A 20078-nucleotide genomic window follows, 5' to 3' on the forward strand; every position below is an offset into this window, starting at 1 on the left:
GTTCAAGTATCCTGTCTCATCTTTGATTCATATACTCGACCTCGACCTCGATCTCTTCTCGTCGCTTCTTGGTAAGTGAAAGTACATAGGTATTGAGCCAAGCCCCATATGGACTCTTACAGCTACTCATCCGTCGCCGACGGGAGGCATCGACCAAGATCTAACGATGATTTCAGGACCCGGGACGATTTAATGCGAAGAGACTCACGACGAGAATCTTTCTCTTCATCTTCATCCCACTCCTCCAATAGAAGAAGATCGAAGTGGTATCACGAAGTTCCGATCCTTGGATCTGTCGTACGTACAATGAAGGATATTTTGGGCTTAGATGACTCGATGCGGTACCGCTTCAGAGAAGGGTACCAGCGTATTGAAAGCTCACGTCGTCACCGTCGAAAGAGATCGTCTCCGCCGGATGATGAATACTACATTTATCGTCGAAGCCGTCGAAGTTCGGGATCATCTCAAGCTAGATCGCAGCCGCAGCCGCAACCGCAACGACAGTATGATGGAACACGCAAACGCACCCGTGTCTACTACCCCCCGGGCCTAAAGCCACAACGTGAAAGTGGGTGGGGGGGATATATACCGAGACCGTGATCGAGATCGAGATCACCCGGCTGGTAGTGCCTGGCGGGATAAATCTTTTCTAGAACACCAACACCCTCCCCGATCATCTTCAACCTCATCCTACACGAGACCACGACACCCGAACATTATCGAGAGATCACCCGGTGCTGGCGCTGAAACCGAAACCAGAAGACGAAGAGTATCATTCGCAGATCCACTAGAAACCCCACCTCACCCTCTAAGACAAAAACGCCCTTCAATCAACGACCAAACCGGGTCCCGAAAAAGATCTCCACCCGAGACACGGGAAGGAGGTCGATTCTATATTCGGGAAAGTACTACTGATATCAATTTCCGGGCACCGAGACCACGTTCACCGGTGACGGAACGAACGCCTCTACGATCCGGACAAAGGATTCCAATACCAGGCTCTCCTCCAAGATGCGGATCCACGGGAAGTTATGACTGTTATGATTATAGTTACACTTATAATGGCGAGTCGGACTCTCGCGATGATGTGCAGTATAAACTACCCCGAGAAAGCCGCCCATGTTCGTATTCGAGTGATGTCGAGATCGTTGAACGATCGCCCAAGCGTCCGCGAAGCTCATACTCAGAGCGGCGGGAACGACAATATTATAGTACTACTAGTATGGACAGGCCTTCGGAAATCATCGACTGGGGACTCAGAAACCAGGACCTAAATGCAAGATCCCGGAGAATCATAGACGGGGCAAATCCTCGCGGATCTTCTCTTCATAAGCGTCGAGGTGAATTTGAGGTACGTCGCTCTTAACATGGAACTCAACTCAGACGAAGCCTGGCGGGCTTCTCTCACAGCATACCCTGGGCTCCTCGAAACCTGAATGGTCGCTTACTCGGTTTTAAAATAGAGGAGGATGAAACGGTCTAGGGTATCTGGACCTTTACTGTGGATTATTACGTAGGCCATGCGAATCCCGGGAAGATGGGCGCGGTTCGCTCTAGGCTGGATAGAGGGGTTATAGTTATCTGTGGCTTTGGATGACGGGAGCTCTCTTTGTTATCATCACTTTCTTTGATACTTTTATCTCTCCCTTCTATTATTCACAGGCTCCATATTGAAATCGAAATACAAAGGGTAGAGACGAGGTGTCCTGCGCCTTGTGGCGCTATTGTATTCAGTGTATATTATTCACGATTATATAGACATTTCGTTTTGTATAGTGTACGAGTATTTAACGATAATTTATGACTATTGGATCTGCTGTTACTACTAGTATTCTATGCTATGCTATAATGGTGCGTCTTACCATTTACCCAGCCATTGATGCCCTGAGCCGGGCCGTCACCTACTACTAGCCACCCGTGGATCTGCATGATATATATACTACTGGTGCCAGTGGTCACCTCGGCAAGGGGCTTCCAGCAACACAACCCGAAGATTGAATGCTTGCCCAAGTGAGCTATAAGAGTTGGGACGGGAGATCATCAGCATCCATGGATATGCTTTGCGCTTATTTTGGTGTGAGGACTTGAATGTTTATCTCCTCTCTGCCATCTTGGCCACTAAGGATGTAATAGTCACGTGTGAGCTAATCCCGAGGTTGAATTTACGGACACAACTCGGCATTTGGATTTGCGCCAATTTGCAACCTTTGGAACTATTCGTCAGATTCAAGAGTGAATACAATAAATGCAAATGCAGTAAAAAGAGAAAGCATCGAAACTTGAATCGACATTCACTCATCCCCTTCCCACTAGAACGGAAAGTTTGCCGATCACCTGCGAGTCCCCGCGGGTGGAGTGATCCAAACAGCTTATCTTTCGCCCCCTTAGGGAACTTGCACTTGAACTGGGAACTGGGAACTGTGGGAACTGATCAAACTTGATTGCTTCCTGGTTTTTGTTCCACCTTCCACTTCCACCTCCACTTCCACTTTGCTTATTTCCTCTTCTGCTCCCCAATGCGCGCACTTTAGCGACCGCGACTTGAACGATTGTAAGTACCACGCCGAATCTGGCGCAGTGGCTTTTTTGGGCATGCGCAGTTGACACAATCAGGCAGCCGGGCTTGGTTTCTGGTTTCACTTCGATCCTCTCCCTAGAGTCCTTTCTAAAGACTATCCCCTATCAGTATCGCTATAGTATCGCGACTATCATCGTTATCGGTCCTCTTCTGTCACAGCTACCGGATCTTGCCTACCTGTCTTCCTCTGACTTGCACCCCGTCACGCGCATCCATACCACCTTTCCTTCGACCCCCGACTCCGTGACCCTTCATCACGCCAGTCCAAGCCTCAGCCAATTTCCATCGTCGCAAAAAATGAGATATCGATCCGAGGGACTACAATCCACCTCCCGGACCGGGCGCGCTCTCTCTCACTCAACAGCCACCTCGGCACACCTTTACCCCGGACAATAAAATATAACCACAACCAAAAGATATGGCTGCTACAATGACTCAAATTGAATGCAACACAAATGGCGCCCCATCACCACCGCCTCTACTGAAGCTGGGCTTACCGGTCGAAGATTCCACATCCAATCCCACGATGGACGACTCGACCGCGGCAGCAGCGGTCTTTAAAATCTCCCCCCGAGGAAGCCCTGCAACAGCTTTGCGATAATGTCGAAAGACTAAACGCCTACTTCGCATCGAGCACGACAACCACAGATCCAAATTCTTTCTGCTCAACTCCGATCGGAAGTGAAACACCGGCGGAGGAGGAGGAGCGTCTGGGTCTCGCCGTAAAAAGCGTCGGTATACACTGCGGAAACACAGAGGACCAAGACCACCATACAGAGCGAACGAAAGAAGAATTTTTCCAAATGGCCATCCTTTCACGCAAATTTCTCTCCAAAAAGATCCCTCCCATTTCACTGCAAGACTACTTACTCCGACTACACCGCTACTGCCCGATGTCCACGGCCGTATTTCTCGCCACCAGCGTCTACATTACACGAATGACACTAGTGGAGAAGATGTTCCGCGTCACGCCGAAGAACATGCACCGACTGGTATTGGCGGGTCTTCTCGTTGCTATCAAGGCCTTGGAAGATCTGGGATTTCCGCATACGCGGATTGCGAAAGTTGGCGGTGTTGGCGATGTGGAGTTGTCGAAGTTGGAGATGAGCTTTTGTTTTCTTGCGGACTTTGATCTAAGGGTTGATGCGCGGATGTTGATGAATGAGATGAATGAGATGAATCATATGAATCTAGAGGAAGGACTGGCGCCAGAGTCGCCTGGCCCCGAATAAGGTCCTCAATGATTGATGATGGAGATATTTAATGCGTTTCTGATAGTGTTGCGCGCTGACCCATTCTGTACACTTTCGAATGCTCATCTATGTTAATAAAGAATTCTCTAAGAATCAATGGAATGCAATGTTAATAAAGTCGAATATGACTACCGTGACCCAGACTCCGCCAAGGTAAATCTTGAGGCAAGAAACCAATGGTTGTCTTTTGATTGGCCGAGGCGGAGGCAAAGGGAGAGTGTATACCAGCAGGCATTAAGCATACAGTAGTAGTAGTAAAGTTGGAACCCAAACAGTTTCCCCCTAGCAATAGAAATAGAACCAATTTCTCTGCAGACCATAATCCACTCAGTCATCCACTGCGCTGACTGCAGGGCAACGTCAAGTCGGGATCGCTGCAGCCTACGCTTAGCGTGGAGACTTTCTGATTTCCCCGACTGCCAAAAAAGTCCGCCCTTCTCACCCTGGTCTGTTCCTGTTCCTCCACAGCCACTCCCCCCCCTCTCTCTCCATTTATTCATCTACGCGAAATCTGTGCTGGTTACGGGAATCGCAATGTTCCGTTAGAGAGCCAGAGTTTCTATAAAAACACTCCTTGGAATCGCGCCCCCCATCGATTCCACTCCGAATCCCCTGCCCCGTCCGAACGGCAGCCTCCCGATCCCGACTGATCCTCACCCCCGTTTCACGATACACGCCTCGTCATGTCTTCCAAAACTCCGCCCTCCGATACACAGAGTAGTAGTCCCCTAGGACAAAGCTCTCGATCGACATCAGCCGTGACCGGAAAAGAGACCCCAACCCCCTCAAACACCGATGTCGAGATGAAGAGCATGCAGTCCAATGCGCCCAAGGGCTCTATCCCCCTGGGTGAGGATATCATGCAGCTAGCTCGCATTGGAGAGATCGGCGCAATGCAGAATCTGTTTGCGACTAAGAAATTGACTGCGAATCATAGAGATGAGGAAGGAATTACTCCGCTACACGTTTGTTTGCCCCCCCCCTCCTCCTCCTCCTCCTCTCCACCGCGGAGATGCAATAGACCGGTCCAGGTAGCTGATTCTTTGAAACCGATGCTAGTGGGCTGCGATCAATAACCAATATGCGATGTGCAAATTCCTCATCGACTCCGGAGCCGACGTGAACGCAAAGGGCGGAGAGTCCGTAGCCACACCAGCGATGTGGGCAGCGCAACGATGCCACTACTACATCGTCAACCTGCTCCTTTCGCACGGCGCAGACCCCCTCCTAACCGACGTCCAAGGCTACAACATCCTCCACCTCGCAACCATCGACGGGAACGCATTCCTACTCGTCCTACTCCTACACCAGGAGATTCCCGTGGACGTAGTCGACCAGCAAGGCCACACAGGACTGATGTGGGCCGCATACAAGGGCTACCCAACATGCGTGGACCTATTCCTACGCTGGGGCGCCAATGCCAATGCAGTAGATGAGGGCGGACTAACGCCTCTCCACTGGGCATTGGTGAAGGGCTCATTACCGTGTGTGTTGAAGCTATTGGAATACGGGGCCGATCGATTCGCACAGACCCGCGATGGAAAGTCGCCCAGTACGGTCGCGCAAGAGATGAATACTATGCGGGTCTGGTATCGTGCTCTTAATGAGCGGGGCTATGAGCCTGATGGGACTCAGAAGGAGGTGCCGATGGGTCTGGCGATTGTTCGGAATAAGAGTACCATGGCGAAGTTTTTCTTCCTTTGGCCGTTTTTGACTATTCTGCTTGCGCTTTGGATGCTTAGCCATATCTCGGTTTTCTTGAGTATTCCGCTTACGTTGGTCACGCTCTTTGGAATGCAGTGGTCTGCGCAGCAGTTGGCGAATCGGGGGCCTTCAGAGTATCGTATCTTGCAGAAGACGGTATGTTATTTGCTTATATTAACAACGGCCATGTTGTGATTGAAATATTTACTAACAAGGTGTGTGTAGCCGTACCTCGCTGGTGTTTTCGCAGGCACATTGTTTTGGGTTGGCTTTTGCTATGTTTTCAGGGTATTGCCAGGTGAGTTGAGTTTGGGGAGATTGATGAATCCCAGCATTCAAGAAATTCGCTGACAGAATGGGAATAGCCACTTATTCTTCATCCCCGATTTTGAACATCCTGTTTGCCGTCTTCTATAGTCTTACAACCTATTTCTATATCTACGCCATGGTTCAGGACCCGGGTTACGTGCCCAAGATTAGCAGCCGGAACCAGCAAAGGGAAATGGTCAAGCAACTCTTCGAGCTCTGGAAGTTTGACGAACAAAACTTTTGCGTCCCTTGCATGTCACGAAAGCCTCTCCGCAGCAAGCATTGTCGCCGTTGCGGCCGTTGCGTTTCGAAGCACGACCAGTAAGTTCACGCCCCCCCCCCGGGCGCTTCAGCTCACCTGCTAATCACATCCAAAGCCACTGTCCCTGGATTGACAACTGCGTCGGAGCGAACAACCTCCGCCACTTCGTTCTCTACATCGTTTCCCTCGAAGTCGGCATCATTCTATTTGTCCAGCTGACCGTTCGCTGTGAGTAAATTCCCAGCCATCAACACCCACCCTAAGCCCCATCACTAATCTCAATCCCACCAGATATCAACGCCCTGCCCGCCCCCACAGCCGCATCATGCAACGTAATCAACGACGCCCTCTGCAGCTACGTCACAAGGGACACATTCACCCTAGTCCTAAACATCTGGGTTATCCTCCAACTAGTCTGGGTAACAATGCTCTGCGCAGTCCAACTAGTCCAAATCTCCCGCAACCAAACAACATACGAAAACATGCGCGGCCACCACATCGACCGATCATACCCAAGTTCCCAAGCCTTCGCCTCAGCAATGACAGCAGGAACAACCTCCCTAGACGCGGCCGGCCTATCCGCCTCAGGCGCAGGACCCAACCCAGCCCTATCCGGACCTCCCCCACCGCGTCGCCGCCATGGCAACTGTTTCTCGCAATGGTCCAGCTTACTGGGCATTGATGCATTCTTCGCAACGGCGAGAGATGGCCTGCGTGAGGGCCAGGGCCAAGCAGTCGCGCGTCCTAGGAATCCGTTCTCCCGCGGTATTGTCACGAATTGTCGCGATTTCTGGTGTGATCCTGCGCCTGTTTTTGGGAAACGACAGTCTGGGTCGGCGATGTTGGCGGGTGAGATCGTTAATTATCATGATATGTATGAGACGCCGATGCGGATGCATACTGGGGCTAGATCGAGGTCGAGGGGTGGAGGTGATGCGGATGGTGGTGCTTATCGGAGTGTTGCGGATGAGGATCCTGAGCGGATGGTTTAGATTGATCCTTGATCCGAGGTTTTTCATGTTCATGTTCATGTTCATGTCTGACTGAATCGGATTGATGCGATGCGATGCGAATCAAATATCCGTTCCAGTTCCCCTTTGCATTTTCCTGGGCTGGTGGTGGTTGAAGAGTATTTATTAATGACCCTGCCGACCCTACCTTACTATGTGATATTCCACATTCCTCCCTCCTCCCTTCACAAATACTTCATCATGTTTTTTTTTCTCGGGCCTTCTTATGTATGACAGCAGCGACGGTGTTGTGTTGTGTTGCATTGCGTTGGCATATTCTTTGGTTTTCCCGACATTTTATCATATGTTATGGAGTTCATTTTTGGAGCTGAGCTTGAGCTTGAGCTTGAGCTTTCCTTCAACTTGAAGTTGGTAAGGGTTGACTTGACCTTGAAGCTGGGCTGGGCTTGCTTGTATTGTACAGTGGATGCTAGAAATAATGATTATATTAGCCTTAGCCTTTCAAGTTTTATCATGATCCGTGGATATAATTTACTGATTCTGTTGGTAGTAGTAGCCAGCTATTACCAGTAACTAGTAGATAGAAACTTACCAATGGTACTAGTAACTCTAAACAAAAGAGATGGTGTGAGAGAACGAGTAAGGACTAACAATAATAACTAATATCAGTACGACGACGCTATGGATAGTCCTGGCTGGACTCGACAACAGCCAGAGTCAACCGGCAAAAATTACACTCTAAACCTCCCCAATAGATAGAGTATAGATAAAAAGAAAACAAATAGCGATATAATTCACAGCCATATCTGGAATAGGGGAGGAAGTTCCAATTTCACTTGCTAGAGGGGAGGGAGTACTGGCATGGGTTCAAGTGAATGACCCCGAGCCCTCGGGATAGCCTTCAACTTCAAGCTTACATAGTACTATATATACAGTCAAACGCCCTAGATCCAGGAAAAGCTACTGAGTAGTCACCTACTACTAATACCTAGTAGTAAAAAAACTAATTAGCGGGTTTCTGGACGAGCGACATATTACCGTGACTGGCACGGCATTCAGATACGCCTTTCCAGACTAAATTAGAGTAGAGTAACTAATCACCACTATCACCTCGACCAAATAGTTCAACATAGAAGGAAGGACATAATTTGAATTCCGAATTATTACCCTATAGGAGAGGAGTGAGTAGTTCGTCTATTTGCAGCCTCGAGCGCCAAATACTCGTATTGCCCCTGCCCCTGCCCCAACCCCAACCCCAACTCCAACCCCACGGCACTGGTCGAAAGTGGAAAGAAAGTCGATAGCATGACTACAGTAGGTAAGGCAGGCCAAGCCAAAAGTTACCGAGTACATCCAGGATAGGACATGATGGGACAGACGTACCGTTGGGGTACACTCACTGCCGGGCCAGGTAGTGGGGAGAGGAGAGGAGACGAGATTGAGATTGGACTGGACCCTGCATTTGAAATTGAAACTAATACAAGAGAAGACATGCTCGACAAGTTACCGATGATCACTTCACTTTCGGCAGGGAAAGACATCCGCAGCAGGCGACGTGCCGATCCCTGCAGATGCCTCGCAAATTCTGGAAAACTGCCTATTCTTGCCTCATTGTCCGAGTCGGGGACCGAGCCGAGGATGGATGCAGATGCAGACGCGGACATGGACACGGGCTAGGCTAGACTAGGCTACATAGGAGAGATGAGGAGACAAGATGAGAGGAGCTAACTACAGTAGCTAGCCAGCTACTCGTAGCTACAGTACACGGTTCAAGAGAGTGGGTGGGAGGGGGCAGGCAGGCTATCCTATCCTATCCTATCCTATCCACTTTCCTTCGGGGCGAGAGCGAGGGTGCCAGTGACAGCTCAGCTCAGCTGGCATGGCTGGCGTACTAGTACATACACATATGTATAAGTACTAGTACTATAGTTTGTGACTTGGTAAAACGAACCAAGGAACGAAACGAAATGAACCACTTAGCTCTGGGAAAATTGGTCCGAGGATCCGTGGAACAGATTAAGCCAAGACCTCGGGAGCACAGGGAAAGACATGATCTGATTTGATCTGATCTGATATGAAATGGCCTGATATGATCCTGATCCGCGAAGAGCGCAGTAAGCGAATCGTCGCCGACACTGATGACCCGACCCTAAGATGAAACGAGGCCGGAAACTCAAACCAAACCAACCCGGACGCCACGAAAAGGGTTTTAGTGTCAGTGTTAGTGTCAGTCTTGACGTGACAAACGTTATTGGAGATTTTATGGACGCTTGATCGAATCGAGTTCAAGTTGAGAGGGTTAGAAGTACTTGAATGCAGGGTCTTTGATCTGAAGGATGGTAATTACAGTATAGCATTTCACCGCATTGCATAGCATTGCATTCCATTACCCAGCCATGCCGCCGTGATGCATGTATACGAGTACATTTTGAATTTCCGGAATCAGTCGTGACTCGTGACAGGTCTAAGGCGTTCAATTTGAAGTTCGCAGGGCTTGAGTTAAGCTTGTTTTTCACACATGGCGCAAACCTCCAGATGGACTTCAAGTTCTATGGCCAAAGCCAAAGAATTTCGGCGACATTTTGGATCTTCTAACTCCAAGGCCGTTCTGTACATTTTCGCATGTATTTCGTCCTCAACCCACGCAGCCTAGCCTAGCCTAGTACTCTGTAATGTGTATAACTAATCTCCAAAGCCTGCACGATGCGAGCCGACTCCACCCTGTGGGACCTTGCCCTGTATCCTTGCCCTGTGAATTCGACAGGCGGCTCGGTTGGGAGCGAGCGAAGGAGCAAGGGTTGGCGTTGGCGTGGCATGGAGTGCGAAGCGGGTCCTCGGTAGCCGGAAAGACGAGGATGAAGATGGGTACATCTGCACCTGCATCTTGGCCTAGTCTACGGAGTAGGTACATTGTACAAAGTGCTCGTACACGAGGTGTGTCTCCACCGCCTCCTGCCAGGTTGGCGTAAGCGTTGCCTGACCCAGCCGAGGACCAGGAATGAATGGAAGAGTAGGGTAGGGGGGACCCCATCTCGCTAAGCACAGTATAGGAAAGTGATAGACGGGGAAGTGGGCTGGACTGGATACTCGCACTGCCGTAATTGGAGATTAGATCCTAGCCTAGATTGTCCAAGGTAAAGTAAAAAAAAAGTGCGGTGACAGGCAAGGAAGAGTTTGTCTCGACTCTTCAACGCGCCATACGGGAGTGGCAAGGCCCGACAGAGTGGTACTGTACATGTATGTATTTTCAAACTTTGGACTTTGGGGGTGCAGCCCAATTGCCAATAAAACCGGGAAAGTGGGAATTTCTGATCAGATAAAAATTTTCGTTGGGAGTTATCTGATTGCGCCACGCTGGGACCCACCGTGGCTTTTTTTTTTCTTTTTCGTGTCGGGTCTCGTATGAACCTGTACAGTGTGCCCAGGTGGGTAGTTACAGAAAGTTCCGTCTAGTACTCAAGTACACTGTATTCATACTGCTTTAGTACTCGTACTTGCAAGGAAAGAAATTTGGTCTGGATGGTTCTCCCCCACCCAGGAGTACGAGTACTAGTAAGGGACACTCTGACGAATTCCCCCGATGCAGATTAATTAACATGTGAAGTGAAGTATTGTACATATCCCCGGACGGAGGGTGAGGATCACTTGAGTGCAGTTCTTGTAGATGAAGTGGTTCAACTATGTAATTCAAATCCAAACTCTCCAATTCCTTACCACTTTCCTTTAAGGGGACAGGGACAGGGACAGGGACAGGGACTCGACACTGATCAGCGCGCAGATCATCGCTTACGCTGGTCAACGACAGGCTCCTCTCGATGGGGGGGAGGTGGACTCGGCTAGGCAAAAGGTCAAAGGTCCGTTCTTCGCGCGGTTTCCGATGACTTTTTTTAATTGTGTGGTTGGTTGGTCTTGGCGGACGGAATATTCCTGTATGAAGGAATTGTAATTGTATTTCTATTCAGTATCCACTTGGTATACTAGTACAGTATACTCGTATGTGTATTAGAGCTCGAGCTATGGGGGTATTCGTATGAAGAAATCAAATCAATCCCCACTAGATCATACCATACTTCAATCTGTCCCTGTCAGCCTCAGTACTCCGTAGTAAGCTTATGTACGAGTACTAACTATGTAAGTGTCCAGCCCCGAGGCGTAAAGGGCTGAAACATTGATCTCGGCAGAGTTAACCTTTTTGAGTGTAAGGGTAGAGGGGTAGAATGAAAAAAAAAGAATTCTCTACAAAAGGTGTGGTGATTTTAAGTCAATTGAAAAATAGCCGTTCTCATTAAATTTCCAATTTCCAACAGTCTAGAAAACAAATGCCGCGCGTAGACTCTAATATAGCAATTGAAATTGAAAAAAGGGGGTATGTGAGAAGAAAACATTGAAAGTCAGTTGTGCGTAGCCGTAGCCCAGTTGTTTTTTTGTGAAAGAACCTGCACGTTCTGGCAAGGTTCCTTAGTAGCATCCCATTCCATCCCATCCGCCGTACCCCCACCCGAGGATTCGGATTCGTAAAATTGTAAAAAGCTCATCATCAGAAAAAAAAACAAATCGGATCACTCCAATTTATTTACAGCATAGCACGAACCCGGGTGTCCTGCACCACCGTACCAGTACCAGCAAGCTGATCTTCAAATACCGAATTAACAATCTCACCACCACGCACAGCAAGAATAGAAAGCAAGCTATCACTCAAACCATGAGTCTTCTCATTACATCCCTGCAACCAGATCCCCGCATCCTGGCTAACCTTGCTGGTATCCAAATTGACGCGGTAATCACGGCCAGGAGTCCAGACTGACTGTCCAGCGGGTCGTAGAGATCGCACCTGTTCCAGCAATTGCTCGTGTGCGTCGCGCTGGTAGCCCGTAGCAACCATGACAGCGTCGACTTCGAGTACTTCCTTGCCCTCGGCGCTTTCGTCTTCGACGCTCTTGACGTGGATGCGCATGCGTTGGGCCGGGTTGTGGTGCTCGATGCGAGCGACGCGGCGCTCGGGGAGAATGCGGTGCTGCCACTGGGTTTGGTCTGGGTTTTGCACGCGTTGTAGGTACATGGTGTTGTAGATCTCCTCGATGAGTTCTAGACGGACGACGGAGTAGTTTGTGGCTTTTTCGGTGGCGATGCGTTTGTGGCGCTCTTCGGTGGGAAGGTTGAAGAACTTGTCCACGCGCTCGGGGTTGAAGATTTCGTTGACGCTGGAGAGGGATTTGTTAGCTTTGTTTGTTTTTTCCCCTTGTGGGTGGCTGCCTGGGTTGGTTGAGGTATCACGTACAAGGGAGAATCATCACTGGGACGAAGAGCTGTATCCCGCAGGATCAGAGTAGTGCGGGAGTTAGGGTAGCGGCGCTGAAGATCGTGGAAGATCTCAGCAGCACTCTGGCCACTGCCAACGACAGCGATATTGTATGCCTCGGACTCATTCTTCAGAACATTAGGCAGAACAGTGCAGTACTTGGACGAGTGCATGATGCGCTGATCCTGGGGAAACCCAGGAGGCATCTTCGCCTTACCACCAAGAGCAACGACGACCTTACGAGACCGGCGCGAAGTAATCTCACCCGTCTCGATATTCCGCGAGCGAACAACAAAGTATTCCACAACACCATTGGTCTCTTTACCCGGCACAACATCCACGACCTCCTCACCGTACGAAACAACGTTATTGAACTGCTGCGCACACCAGCGCATATAATCCTCGAATTCCATGCGCGCGGGCAAGAACGTGCCCAGGTTAGTAAAGTGGATCAAACGGTCCTTGTTGTGCAGGTAGTTCAGGAAAGTGAAGCTGCTGCGCGGATCGCGGAGGGTGGCCAAATCCTTAATGAAGGAGATTTGCATGCGCGACCCGGGGACCAGCATACCAGAGTGCCATGCGAATTGCTTCTGGCGTTCCAGGAAGCAGACCTTGGGCTTGAAGTTGGGGTTTGGGGCGCGGCCGAGGGCGGGGTCCATTGCGTCGTTGAGCGCAATACCAATGGCTAGGGATGCGGGACCGAATCCCACGCAGAGAAGATCGTGCATCTCGTCTGCGGCTGCGGAGCGCAGAAGGGAGCGGTTGGAGGCGGATTGAACGCGGGGCTCCATGGCGTTGACGTAAGGTAGCTCGGACTTGCGAGCGATGGGCTCCATTATGTAGGGGAGAGGGGAGAGGGGAAATCCCGTGAAGAAGAGAGGAGGTTGAAGAGGGGAAGTTAAGAATAGAGGAATAGAGCTCAAGCTAAAGAAAGAAGCTTTCGGAGCTGGTTGGAGGTCGAGAGAAGAGAAGAGCAGAACGAGAGCAGGTCTGGGTTATGTATGAAGTCACCCGAGTCGGAGAGAGCAGCAGCAGCAGCAGCAGCAGCAGCAGCAGCAACAGCAATACAGCAGTGACTAGGTGGATCCCATTAACTCCTGCTCCACATCGGATATTTCTGTCTTGGGAGAGTCGGATCGATGCGAAGTTGTCCGAGTCGTGCGATAAAATAGTAAAATAATAAAATAATCAAAATAAAAGAATAAAAAGTATTGGCGTATCGTATGTTGGAAGCTCCACCGCCCGGGATGTGGTACGGGTGGTACTGGTGGTACTGATGTGTACTGATGTGTACTAGTAATGCTGGTATACAGTAACACCGCTTGTCTCAGATTTGTGCGGATCTGATAACCTTGACCGCGGAAAATAATGGGAAATGGAAATGATCAAATTTCTTCAGTGGATACAGGCGTTGGCGTGTGCTATCACCAAGCGTATTATTGTCAAGGTTCCCGGTTATCAATCAGTACTAGTCTCCACTGACAAAACTCTGGGATTTTATTTTATTTTACATGATGTCTTGCGAGCAGGAGCAATTTATATGGTTGGGCAACTGCCAGTTATTCCTTTTCTTTTCTTTTCTTTTCTTTTCTTTCTTTTCTGGTGGGATTATAATATTCGATTTTGTTTTAACTGTCCTGCCCATCCTGGTTAATATTATTTATTTTATGACCATCCCTTTGGTCCCCACATCGAGTGTCAGTTCCTGCACATGGCGAGGCCTGCATGCTTGGCAGCAAAAATTAATTTAGCATTTCCGCCAAAAAAAGCAAGTTCTCAAGGTCGAGGATGTATTTGGTTCTTCTACTCCATTCATCCGCCGATGTCCGATGTCGGGAAACCGGTACAGTTACAGATACCAGTGCCCAGGTGGACTACACGGGAGACCTCCGGTGTACCGCAGTATAGTAATATACAAAGTAATATTTACTTGGAATGAACTCCGACACAGCGAGGCTCTTGGCAGCGGGGTGTGAAAATTCAAACCGCTCAGTAGACCACTTAACGCTGGCCATCGTTTTATGTTTTCTCGAACGTGGGGCCCGTTGCCATTGGGGGCCATCGAAGATCACAATCTGATTGTTACCCGAGCGTTAATTTCTCCGCGATCTCCCATCTGCACTGGCCCTGGCACTGGCACTGGCACCTGGTACCCTGAGTACTAGGGTAGTATAATAAACTGGGATACCCTGTATACTGTTCCTACATTGTTCTGATGCACACACACTCCAATAAACTTTCCTGGAATTCTGTTTCTTATTCTCTGTTTCCCTAACCTTCGAGTACGACGCCTGTACGTCATCCCAGCGAACCACTTGTAAGCTCGTGTTGTCGACCCACCCACAATCCGACGTTGCTAAACTCCGAGCTTTCTCTCTCCATTCCTCTACCTTGTCATTTCAATCCGTCCCTTCGTTCCATTCTCCCCCAGATGGAGACACTACAGTAGTTACAGTAGTGTATGGTCCGACCACCATTCAGAAGCTAGACAATAAGCAGGACAACGCAGGACAACGCAGGGAAAAGAAGCAAGGAAAAAGGAAAAAGCAAAAGAGAATTTGAACAAAAGAATCTCCAAAAAATATTACTCCAAAATAAGACACAAAATACAAACGCCAAAAAATATCCCGAAAAGCGCCACTTCGGAGAAAGCAGCAAATCCACCACCTTCCTACTTGGCTTCAACTTCTTTTTCGCGCTTGTCTCGGCCCTGCAGGCAGATCCCCTCCCACTTCCACTTCCATTTCCACTTCCATTTCCATTCCCACTTTCCCTCCCCACAGCCATGATACACTTTGTGATTGGAATTCGCAATTTACCCCTCATCGCCTGGTTTTTTCACACCCTCTCTCCCTCGTTTTTTCGTGATTCATGACCACGGCCCTCCACGGCCTTCCGCGACCCTCTTCTGCCGCTAGTTTGACCTGCTGCCCCCTCCACGCGGCTACCACCTGCATAAGATCCAAGACCCTCTGGGTCCGAGCAACCACTCACAGCCTCACAATAAACAATCTATAAGCATCATTAGATCATGTTTGATTGATTAAAATATTCCGCTTTAGATGGACCGTCTAACCCAAATTCTCGTTCATCACCGCGAGAACGGCGCGGAACGCGCTACATTTCACGTGGAGACCCATCAACTTCCAAATGAGCTCATCGCCGTGTCTTGGGCCTTGCTATTGAGTTCGTGCGCGGGCCAGCGATCTCAATCTCCCGTTTTTTTCTTCAACGGTGATCTTACCAAGGTGGATATACCTACCCGCACAATCAGATTGGCAAACCTAGAAAGTTCGCTGAACTCTACTTCAACTGCTCCTATAAATTATTACTCCAATTTCTCCACCGCCGTGGTCATTGAAAGTGAAGATTCAAGAACCGAGGCCCGCTCTCCAAGCTGTTCCAAAGATTTCTCGACTTGTTCTTCTTCGGCTTCGTCGGCTTCGTCGCCTTCTTCACTGTCACTACCACCTTCATCGTCAGCTTCAGCTTCAGATTCAGATTCGGCCTCGGCTTCTTCTCCTCCCACTACCCCCACTATCCCCACAGCCACTCTGTCTTGGACCCTGAACCGCAAATCTCAGATGAGCGTGCTGCATTCTACAGGAGGCATGGATGCCACCACCTTGCATCGACTCGGCAGCCAGCTGAAGCAGATCGTGCATGAGCAGGTCATCCAGTCAGACAAGCGAGTAGATTTGCCTGCTCCGGAGTCTCCTGCATTGTCGATTTTAAACCCTTCTCCAGAGCTGTTACCAGGCCCACAGCTTCTCCATGAGCTTGCCTTGAGCGGCTCCAATGACTCAAACAATGCCATCGAGTTTCTGGCCGCGGATGGAAACATTCGCAGTCTCTCGTACAGCTCACTGGACCAACTATCTTCCAAACTAGCAACGGAAATTATTCATGCTTCAGCTGCTCGAGTGAGCGATGGGCGGAAATTGGTGGTCCCCGTCCTGCTGCCACAATCCCTCGAGCTGTACATCGCCTGGCTGGGAATTCTCAAAGCTGGCGGAGCGTTCTGTCCCCTGAACACCGATGCCCCGCCTGACAGGATAGAATTTATTCTGCAGGACGTTGCTGCATCAGTGGTGGTTACGCAAAGTAGCTTGGCTGCTCGGGTTCCACAAGACGAACGCCTGGCAGTGATCAAGGTGGAGGAGATTGTGAACTCAACTGACAATCTGGAAATTTCCCGACCAATGGCGCAAGCCTCGCCCTCACCTTCTGATCTGGCCTACGTGATGTACACATCAGGATCAACCGGTCGCCCGAAAGGTGTGGGCATTTCTCATCTGGCTGCTACCCAATCTTTGCTTGCGCATGATATCTTGATACCCCATTTTAATCGCTTCCTTCAATTTGCTTCGCCTACTTTCGACGTTTCCGTTTTCGAGGTCTTCTTCCCTTTCTTCCGCGGGGCTACGTTGATCGGCTCCGACAGGGAGCAAATGCTGCTTGATATTTCTCACGTCATGACTGAAATGAGGGTCGACGCGGCGGAGTTAACTCCCACGGTAGCGGGGGAGTTGCTACGCACCCGAGCAGCGGCTCCTTGCCTGCGAGTTCTTCTCACTATCGGTGAAATGCTCACGAAGCATGTCGTGGAAGAATTTGGCCAGTCTGGAACTGAGAACTCGGATGGCATTCTCCATGGTATGTATGGTCCGACCGAGGCTGCAATTCATTGCACCGCAGCCACGCATTTCCAAGCCGACTCTGCAGTTAATTTGATCGGGAAACCGTTCAGCACTGTGTCTGCGTTCATTATGTCCCTAGAGTCGGAGGACAAGCAGCAGAGTGCTGAGCTTCAGCCTCTCCCAATTGGCCAGATTGGCGAGCTTGTGGTGGGTGGTCCCCAACTAGCAGATGGGTATATCAATCGCCCAGAGGAAAATGCCAAAGCATTCATCGACAGTCCAGTCTACGGCCGACTCTACCGCACGGGTGACAAAGGGCGCATGTCCTCCACAGGCGAAATTGAGTGCTTTGGACGAATCTCTAGTGGTCAAGTCAAACTTCGAGGCCAGAGGATAGAGCTCGGAGAGATCGAAAATGTCATTTGCAAATCGCCCAATGTGCGAAGCGCCGTTGCTATTGTTAGTGGTGGTAGTCTGGCAGCCTTCGTCTTGGCGAATGATCAAGGCACCACGGACCGTGAACTGCGAGATACTTGCCGTCAGTGGTTGCCCCGGTTCATGGTACCTGGCGAATTCATTTTGATTGACCAATTCCCCCAATTGCCGTCGGGAAAGATTGATCGCAAGGGACTCGAAGCTGACTTCGTCCGTCGTCGCAATGCTGCCCAATCTGTCGATCAACTCACTTTCCGCGATGAGGTTGAGGAGACGATCGCGTCTTGTGTATTCGACGTGCTTGGCAAAAGCATACCAGTCGATGATTCTCTGGTCTCTGCTGGTCTTGATTCACTTGCTGCTATCAGACTAGCTTCTCACCTCCTGGATACGGGGATGCGTTTGGACGTTGCGCGCTTGCTGGAGGCAGACAGTGTGGATGGAATATGGCACCTTGCGAAAGCGCAGGCCACCAGTGAATCGACGGAAGATACTCAAACAGCCGTTAACCGCATCCGTCAACTCGTCAGAGACGCCGGCGCAGCAATGATAGAAGCACTCGGACTGAGTAAACAGGCTGCCGAGATCGAGCCATGTAGCCATATCCAACAGGCGATGATATTGGAAACTGCGCGAGACAATAAGGCTTACTGCAATTGGATCGAATTGCAATTTCAACCCACAGTCACCTCTGATAACATCCATGATGCGTTTGTCAAGACCTTTCAGCAGAATGCGTTGTTGCGTTCGGGATTTGTTGAAATCGGCCTGAAGGAGAATTCTTACGCTCGCTTTACCTGGAATACTCATGACGCCCAAACAATACAGAAGTGTGATGTTTTCAACTATGAAGTCTCCTTGATCTCAGAGAATGATCTTCTCCATCCTCTACGCCTTCAATTGAAGGAGTCAATTGATGGTGTGCGGGTGCTCGTGCATATTCACCATTCGCTGTACGATGGCTGGTCCTGGCAGTTGATACTGAAAGATCTCCAACACATCTTGAATGGCGAGGAACTTCCCCCAAAGCCAGCATACAATATCATCACCGACTTCTTTATCGATTACAAACTCAGCGAATCTGCCAACGAATCCTCAAACTTCTGGCGTGACCAACTGCAAGCCACCCCCTCTCTCGCCTTCCCCAGCTTCCACGGCGTAAGCGATGTATCGCCGAAGACACAGGAAGCCAACCGGGTGCTGGATATTTCCATCTCAAAGCTCAATGAGGTTTCCCAGAGACTGCACGTCAGCCGACAGACTATCTTCCAGGCTGCTTACTGCTACATGCTCTCAACCTATCTCGGGTCCAAGGACGTCACCTTCGGAACCGTCTTCTCAGGCCGCACTTTACCAGTGAAAGGCATCGAAACGGTTCTCGGGCCCTGTATCCGCACACTACCGACACGAATGGATCTAGACAAGATGCAAAATGTCACAGACCTCATGTTGGCAATTCAGAACATGAACCGCAAATCCCTTGAGCACGGGAGTCTCCCTCTGCAGGATATCAAGAAGGCGTCTGGAATTGACCCACGACGGAATCTCTTCGACACTGCCCTCGTGTGGCAGGAAAGTATTTGGTCTGATGATCAGAATGCGAATGCCCTCTTCCGCGAAGTTGGCAATGGAGAATTCCTCGAATTTGCATTCTTGTTAGACCTTGAGCCGAGAGAAGATAAGATCCATGCAAAGATGTCCTACCAGCAGTCTATATTGCCATATGAGCAGGCGCAGCTTCTCCTCGAACAGATTGATTTGATCGCTTCTATTCTCATTGAGAATCCACAACTGCCAATTGAGGAAGTTGCCTCCCACCTTCCTTCGTCAATATTGTCAATCTCGAACCCGGAGCTCGAGACACAGACACAGACACGGACACAGGCTGGTCTTCCAAGCTTGGTCTCGGATATCGAGAGAATAGCCTTTACAGATCCGTATCGAACAGCGGCGGAGATTCTGCTGCAGGGTGCTTCTGTTTCCGAGTCCACGATTATTGAGAGAATTTCCTACGCCCAATTACACTCTCGATCAAATCGTCTCGCCCATTACTTCACTAAAGCTGGAGTTCGAAGGGGTGACCTGACGGCACTTTCCCTTGATGGGTCTATTGATACCCTGATTTCTATACTTGCTCTCGCCAAGATTGGAGCTGGTCTTCTATCTTTAACGCACGATGCTGATGCTTCGCCTCAACTCACTAATTCAATTCTTGCCACTGCGAATCCGCGATTCTGCATTATCAATCGATCTGTGATCGATTGGACACTACCGGAATCAACCTCGCAAATTCCTATTCCAGATTCCTTAAGCGAGCTTGACGACTACCCCGCCTCTTTCACGAACGATGACGGATTCCATATTATTTGTGCCGAGAATCCCTCAACGAATAATGACCACATGAACCTGAACCTGAACCTTCTCTCCTTTTCCTCTAATAATATTCAAAGCCACCTCAAGGCTCTTGCGGATTATTATCCTGTTCCCATTTCCACTGGATCGAAGTTACTGCATACATTCCCTCTTGCATCTGCCAGTGAGTAACTAACTACGAATGACTAGCACCTCGCTATATTGACCCACCCATCCATTTCTCCTACGGAATACAATGCTAATTTCTTGTCACT

General features: G+C 49.7%; 5 protein-coding genes across 5 annotated transcripts; 4 read left to right on the forward strand and 1 right to left on the reverse strand.

The window, feature by feature from the left end:
• Positions 1–328: 328 nt before the first annotated feature.
• N7481_003528 (uncharacterized protein) lies at positions 329–553 on the forward strand (the record flags this gene model as incomplete). The annotated part of the gene is made up of 1 exon (XM_057262747.1): positions 329–553. The coding sequence occupies one exon, from the start codon at positions 329–331 to the stop codon at positions 551–553; it is 225 nt and encodes a 74-aa protein (XP_057124408.1).
• A 2443-nt stretch (positions 554–2996) lies between these two features.
• On the forward strand, positions 2997–3810 carry N7481_003529 (putative cyclin-dependent protein kinase complex component; the record flags this gene model as incomplete). Its single annotated transcript, XM_057262748.1, has 2 exons — positions 2997–3077; positions 3127–3810. 2 exons carry the CDS (start codon positions 2997–2999, stop codon positions 3808–3810), a joined length of 765 nt encoding a protein of 254 aa, XP_057124409.1.
• Positions 3811–4514: 704 nt separating this feature from the next.
• N7481_003530 (ankyrin repeat domain-containing DHHC palmitoyltransferase family protein) lies at positions 4515–7098 on the forward strand (the record flags this gene model as incomplete). Its single annotated transcript, XM_057262749.1, has 6 exons — positions 4515–4796; positions 4891–5691; positions 5761–5833; positions 5901–6165; positions 6222–6334; positions 6398–7098. The coding sequence occupies 6 exons, from the start codon at positions 4515–4517 to the stop codon at positions 7096–7098; spliced, it is 2235 nt and encodes a 744-aa protein (XP_057124410.1).
• Positions 7099–11650: 4552 nt separating this feature from the next.
• On the reverse strand, positions 11651–13212 carry N7481_003531 (lysine N(6)-hydroxylase/L-ornithine N(5)-oxygenase family protein; the record flags this gene model as incomplete). Its single annotated transcript, XM_057262750.1, has 2 exons — positions 11651–12278; positions 12356–13212. 2 exons carry the CDS (start codon positions 13210–13212, stop codon positions 11651–11653), a joined length of 1485 nt encoding a protein of 494 aa, XP_057124411.1.
• Positions 13213–15438: 2226 nt separating this feature from the next.
• N7481_003532 (non-ribosomal peptide synthetase) lies at positions 15439–19995 on the forward strand (the record flags this gene model as incomplete). The annotated part of the gene is made up of 1 exon (XM_057262751.1): positions 15439–19995. One exon carries the CDS (start codon positions 15439–15441, stop codon positions 19993–19995), a length of 4557 nt encoding a protein of 1518 aa, XP_057124412.1.
• Positions 19996–20078: the final 83 nt, after the last annotated feature.

The sequence above is a fragment of the Penicillium waksmanii genome, assembly GCF_028829765.1.
Source record: "Penicillium waksmanii strain IBT 27052 chromosome Unknown utg000004l:1.0-5674109.0:1.0-5678898.0, whole genome shotgun sequence".
NCBI lineage: Eukaryota > Fungi > Ascomycota > Eurotiomycetes > Eurotiales > Aspergillaceae > Penicillium > Penicillium waksmanii.